This window comes from Lipotes vexillifer, unplaced genomic scaffold (genome assembly GCF_000442215.2).
Source record: "Lipotes vexillifer unplaced genomic scaffold, Lipotes_vexillifer_v1.1 scaffold696, whole genome shotgun sequence".
In the NCBI taxonomy this organism is placed as follows: Eukaryota; Metazoa; Chordata; class Mammalia; order Artiodactyla; family Lipotidae; genus Lipotes; species Lipotes vexillifer.
The window spans coordinates 96154-102140 of record NW_006792928.1 but is presented as its reverse complement, the minus strand read 5'-3'; the positions used below and the strand labels follow the sequence as shown (position 1 = coordinate 102140).

The 5987-nt window shown below is 41.3% G+C and overlaps 1 protein-coding gene across 5 annotated transcripts in view; it reads left to right on the top strand.

The window, feature by feature from the left end:
* NRG1 (neuregulin 1) overlaps positions 1-5987 on the top strand; it is a 219196-nt gene that overhangs the window by 211784 nt on the left and 1425 nt on the right. For 3 of the 5 annotated variants that reach the window (XM_007466130.1, XM_007466131.1, XM_007466132.1), the window contains 2 exons: positions 2121-2251; positions 3069-3275. In XM_007466130.1, coding sequence (XP_007466192.1) covers positions 2121-2251; positions 3069-3275 — 338 coding nt within the window. Of the gene's footprint in view, positions 1-2120; positions 2252-3068; positions 3276-5478; positions 5621-5987 lie in introns of those variants that run through there. The other 2 variants (XM_007466133.1, XM_007466134.1) reach the window with 2 other exon arrangements.

The window sequence follows — 5987 nt, the reverse complement described above, 5'->3', positions numbered from 1 at the left end:
AGGGAAACCATAACCAGAAGAAAGAACAGAAAAAAAAAAAGAAAAAGAAAAGAAAAATAATAAAATTCATGATACAAGAATCAGAAGGAAATGTTTTATTTTTTTAATACTTTGGAAATGAAGGCTGCTTCAGTCTATAACTGATTAGCCCTGATACCTGAACTAAAGGCTCTAGAGTCATTATTTTTTTATTAGACTCATTTGTCCGGTGCCTGATGATTTACTGATTCTGATTAACAAAGGGAGACATTAGGGCATGAAAAGGTCAAGGCCACTACCAAACTTGCTTCTCAGTAGCCAAACTAGAAGAATTTAATACTTTCCAACTCTTTCTACATGATGCCAAACTGTCCAGAGGAAATACATCCTTCATCATTTGAAGATATATTTTTTAAATTTATGGAGCATTCAGCTTTTAAATATAGTGAAGTCATCAAATATTAGATTCTGAGAGTCTTTACATAGCTTTTTTTTACAGATAAGGGCCGGGGCAGAGCTGGACTCAGCTTTCCTAGCTTCTGGAGTCTTACCCTCCTACTCTGCCATCATTCTTCCTGTTTTCTTCTGACGTTCGGCTTTTTATAGGCAAAGCTGGAAGATTATATTGCAGTACCATTTTCTATCCTATAGTCAAAGATGGGTTTTGCATGGAGCAAATATATCAGAGACCCAAGTTCAGGGTTGCTGCAGGTTCAACCACCAGCAAGTCTTGTAGGAAAGACCTACAGGAGACTGTTAGGTGCTGATAAATTAACATATTTGCTGCTTTCCTCCCCCTACCAGTATGTTCATTGGAATGTTCTGCACAGTTGCTAAATTCATTCACTACTGACACACCTATAATCTGTCACTTTATATAATAGATAGGAGGCAGAATGACTGCATGGATTCCAATTATGGCTCAAGCTATGTTACTGTGAGCTTTAACTTTTCTAAACCCTGTTTCTTCATCATAAAAATAATACCTACTTCAAAAAGTTCTTGCGGGCATTAAAAAGATAATCCATATAAAACACTTAGCCCAGTGGCATCTAGTGAGTGTTGTATAATTTTTAAACATGATTTTCATTAGGTTCATTGAGCTTACATTGCCTTCCAAGGCGCAAGAGTCATTTGGTACGCAGACTAAAAATAGATCGTTACATATGACAGTGCCATCTTTCTTTTCCTTAAAGCAAAGATCCACATGGAATAACCTTTCCATGGTTAAGAGAACCAGCCATAATTTCAAGCATAATTCAAGTTGCAGGTTTTTTTTTTTTTTGGTTTCCATGAATACATCAGGTTCTTTTAGAGCCCATAACCCATCAGATTATAAACTGCCCTATTTCATCTAAGACTATTCCTATCCGTGTCTTTACCTGTTATTTAACTCAATTTGGTGTAAATACTAACAGTGTTTAAAAGGCAATTTAAAGATGTCCCTCTCTTACTAATAAAAGGCGGTAATAGCTACTGTGATTTGGTGGTGAAAATAAAATAGAATCTACTTGCACTAAATATAAGGCCCTCTATTATATGGTTTGTCAAGATGTGTAACCTTGACAACTGTTGTTAAGTCTTTCAAACCTCTCAGTAGCCCTGTTAGTCTTACCACTGACAAGTTAAAAATTTCAACGATATCATTAGGGCACCATGGGCACTGAGAAATTAAAAGAGAAAGGTAGATTCAAAACAGAGTTTTTTTTCATTCTCCTGGTGACTTGAAATTTGAAACAAGACAAACCATCTCTGTTCTTTTGTTTCACTCAAATATCTGTTCGTCGTTTTTGATTTGCAACAACTATTACAAAAATAAGTATTGGGCAGACTTTTGTTTTGAATTCTAGTCATGTTATCAATTGGAAACGAAAGAGAAGAAATAGGTCTGTTTCTGATAAAATGTAGTTGTGACTGTAGGACCTACATCGCACGCGTATCCAAAGAGCAATCCATCAACTCCATTTACCTAATTTAAAGACCACAGTAGCTGGGATAGGTTTTGTCATCTGGCCACTGGAAAAATAGAATTTATTATGAAGCATGTTTATTAGAAGTAGAGATTTTTGTGTGTGTGCATGTGACATTGTTAGCATTTTGACTTCCCTAAATCTTTAAGTTGTGTCTCTTTGTTTATCCAGCAATACGTATCTAAAAACGTCATCTCCAGCGAGCATATTGTCGAGAGAGAGGCGGAGACGTCTTTTTCCACCAGTCACTACACTTCGACAGCTCATCACTCCACTACTGTCACCCAGACTCCCAGTCACAGGTATGAGAATAAAAAATCGCATGGCATTTCTCTGAGAACGAATCTTTACACATTGTCTTTTGCTCTCACTGCCTACAAAAGGGACAGGAGGTACTTATGAGGCAGTGAGGTACAGGAGAATGTATGGCTTGGGACAAAAACAGACTCTGGACGTCAAACTGGCTCTGCCGCTTAATTGCTGTTTGAATTTGAGCCTCAATTTTTCCATTAGCAGAGTAAGGGGAAATGATACCTGCCTTATAGAATCGTTGTTCCTTATTTTAGAGATCGTCTTTTCTCATGCCTGACCATTCACAGAATTACTACACTGGGAAGAGTTTGTCTTAGATGCCATATAATACTTAGAAGTTGACTTCTTCCAGTGGTTGGATTGCCCTGGGACATGCACATGAGAACTGGCTAAATAGCTGAACCCTAAATTCTCAAATGCTCTGGTGATATCCGAATGCGTGCTACCAAGGGTAGCACTACACTTCCAAATGAAGCCCATGAGACAAGTGTTTCCTTAATCTAAGACACTCAGGAACAGAGAGACTCTAAGAATACTTAGTACAAAATGGCATTTGGTAAATGTGTGTTGAATGGGTGAACACATGAATAAAGTGTATCCTTGCAAAGCCAGTCTAAATCAAGATCCTGTCGGTAGCAAGCAACTTTATAAACAATTCTATTCTGAGACAAGTAATACTTGTCAAGTAATACTTGAACTACTGATGCACCAGTCATTCGCAAGACTTGTCAGATCACTTCCTTTCACTTCCATGTGTGCCTATAATTAAAAATCTCTCTCTCTTTGCCTCTCACATTTCCTCTGTAGCTGGAGCAACGGACACACTGAAAGCATCATTTCAGAAAGCCACTCTGTCATCGTGATGTCCTCTGTAGAAAACAGTAGGCACAGCAGCCCTACTGGGGGCCCAAGAGGACGTCTTAATGGCTTGGGAGGCCCTCGCGAGTGTAACAGCTTCCTCAGGCATGCCAGAGAAACCCCTGACTCCTACCGAGATTCTCCTCATAGTGAAAGGTAAAACCGAAGGGCAAAGCTACTACAGAGGAGAGAGCACCCCAGTAAGAGAATCCCCGTGAGCACCTGCGGTCCCACCTAAGGAACCCACTCTAATGAGAATAAGGGGCGGCAGTTGCCTGGTCTAGGAGTGCTTCTGGTTGACGAAGCCATCTTTGGGTTTGACTGAACTCACTGCTTGCGAGCTTCTCGCGTCATCCCCGTGGCCGACAGACAACAGACTCCTAAAGAGCTGGAATGATTCGATGTGGAAGGTGCAGCAAACTTGGAGTTCCTAGCTCTGACCTTAGGCTCAGACCCTCGGGGCGGGGGGTGGGGGTGGGGAGGGGATGTCTCCGTTTCCTCAATTGTACCTTGAGAGCAGAATGCTGGCCTCAGTGATTGATCAGGACCCTTCTAGAATTCTAAGTGGCCAGTTATCCAAACTCTGGTCGAGCTGGACTCCCGGTCGCACGTGTTAACTCTTTCTTACCTTCCAGCCTCACTTAAATCAAATCAAGGGCTGTGTCATTGCTGACGGTTGTAGGGACGGCTTGCATCCCTCCAGATAGTATCCCTTTATGGCACTCCAACAAGGGATGACTCAATAAGTCTCTCGTATGCTTCACCTCGCAGTCTTCGCGGGAGGTTTTCAAGGCAGATATTGCCTTTGACGTGGCCCTTATTCCAGAATGTGTTGGCTTTCTTCTGGGGCTATAGGGTTGGGTCGGGGGGCAGTCACAACAAAGGTAAAATAAAGATCAGAGCGAAGTAAGCTGAAAGAGATGCTTAATAAGAATACTGAATTCATAGATTCTCCGGATCCATTTTCACCGAAACTGGGGGAGAAAGTTATACCCAACCAGCATTCCTAGCCCATCAGTAAGCTGTTACTTTTTTGTTTTCAAATCCAGCGGGGTTTTGTTTGTTGGTTTGTTGGTCTGTTGACTTTATTGTCTTCTCAGTCTAATCTCTGACCACCTGCTAAAAGGTTTACATCATGCCGAAGCGATACTTACTTGGTTTTCATGGGTGGAGATAATTTTGATATACCCTTCCACTCATGCACTGGGAAGTACTTCCCTCAAAGGAGACCGGTTTGGAGCCTGCAGGTCGTATAGAGCCTGCTGATTACTTTTTTTCGAAAGCCTCTACCGCCAGATGGTATTTCAGAGTTTTATGGAATTAGTGGTTGCTCTGTAACTCATCTATGAAAAAGTAGACATGGTCCAAAACTGGTGTAAAACATTAGTCTTAGATTCATGTAATTATATCTTTATGTATGAAGTCTGTCCTAATTCAGTCCTTTTAGAAACCTGAAAAAGAGTTTAGGGGTAAAGTCTGTCTTCATCACTACATGTGATATTTGTCTTTAAAGTTTGACATTTCCCTGCTTCCTTTCATACCCCAGATATTATCTAGGACTGCAAGATATACCTGAACCTAGGCATCATGGAGAGAAAAGACGAGTCACTTTTATGGGTTGATTGGATTTGAATTAGCATTTCTAAGAGCGCTTAGTTTAAGTATCCCCGAAACGAAAAGTCTGGAGACTTGATCCCCAAATATTTCCATCTCTAGACACCTTCCCATTTTAGACACAGCCAGATCTCACTTCCATATGACTCAGAATCATGGCTGATAAGCACAAGAGTTAATAGGTTTCTTGTTTCTGTTAGCTAGAGTTCAGAAGATGGTGTCCTGTGTCATCGCAGGTCATGTCAAATTAGACTCTGCAAATGCCAGTGTGAAGAAAAGAGTCCTTTAGTGCTATGCATTGGTGACATTTTTATCCAAGCTGAGAAATGTGACTCTGAATAAGCCACATCTTTCTCAGTGCCACATCAGGTCTTCTTGTTCTGGGGGGAAGAAAGCACGATGTGGAAAAAACAGTGCACTCAATGTCTTGACAGCTAGATTCACTGAGCATGATTAGACGTAACATGACATAAGGCGACACGGTACAGCCGAGCCTTGAGCAGTCGCAGAAGATAAGCCAGAGGCGCATACAGCGGTGGGCTTTGGAAGAGAGGTAGACCAGAGATTGGACGTAACTATGAAGCCCAAAATAAGTTACCTTTGAAGTGTCATGGTCACTGGGATGGAGAGTTGCAAATTGAATGTTAAGAAGTAACATTTCATGGAAAAGTTAAAAAAGCACATAAATGTGTTACACTGTTATCAGGAATAAATCTAAGTTACTATGCTCTTTTTTTTTCATAAGACATAACCTTATAGCTGAGCTAAGGAGAAACAAGGCCCACAGATCCCAATGCATGCAGATCCAGCTTTCCGAAACTCATCTTAGAGCTTCCTCCATTCCCCATTTGGGCTTCATTCTCTAAGACCCTTTGGCCTTTGGGAAGGTATAGTATTTAAGTAATACTTCTTTCCCTTCCAAATCCCTGAGCCTTGGTCCTGATAACCTGAGAGGTTTCCAGGACCCGGCGCCCTCTTGTCTTAACTCACGTGCTTTTATTAAAATTCATGACGAGATCGAAAACCTCAAACGCTTTGACGAGCTAGGCAATTTAGCTGATCTTTGCATGCACTCCTGTGAGGAGACTCTTGGCTACCTAATTTGAGATTCCAAGGGTGCTGAATGTCCTAGTGTAAAAACCGAGAAGTGTACGACGAATAGAAATTCTCTGGGATGATAGCCTGATGATAATATTGTGAACGATGCCCCCTGACCCCACCCCACCCCCCCACCCCTGCTTTACGGCTCTCATT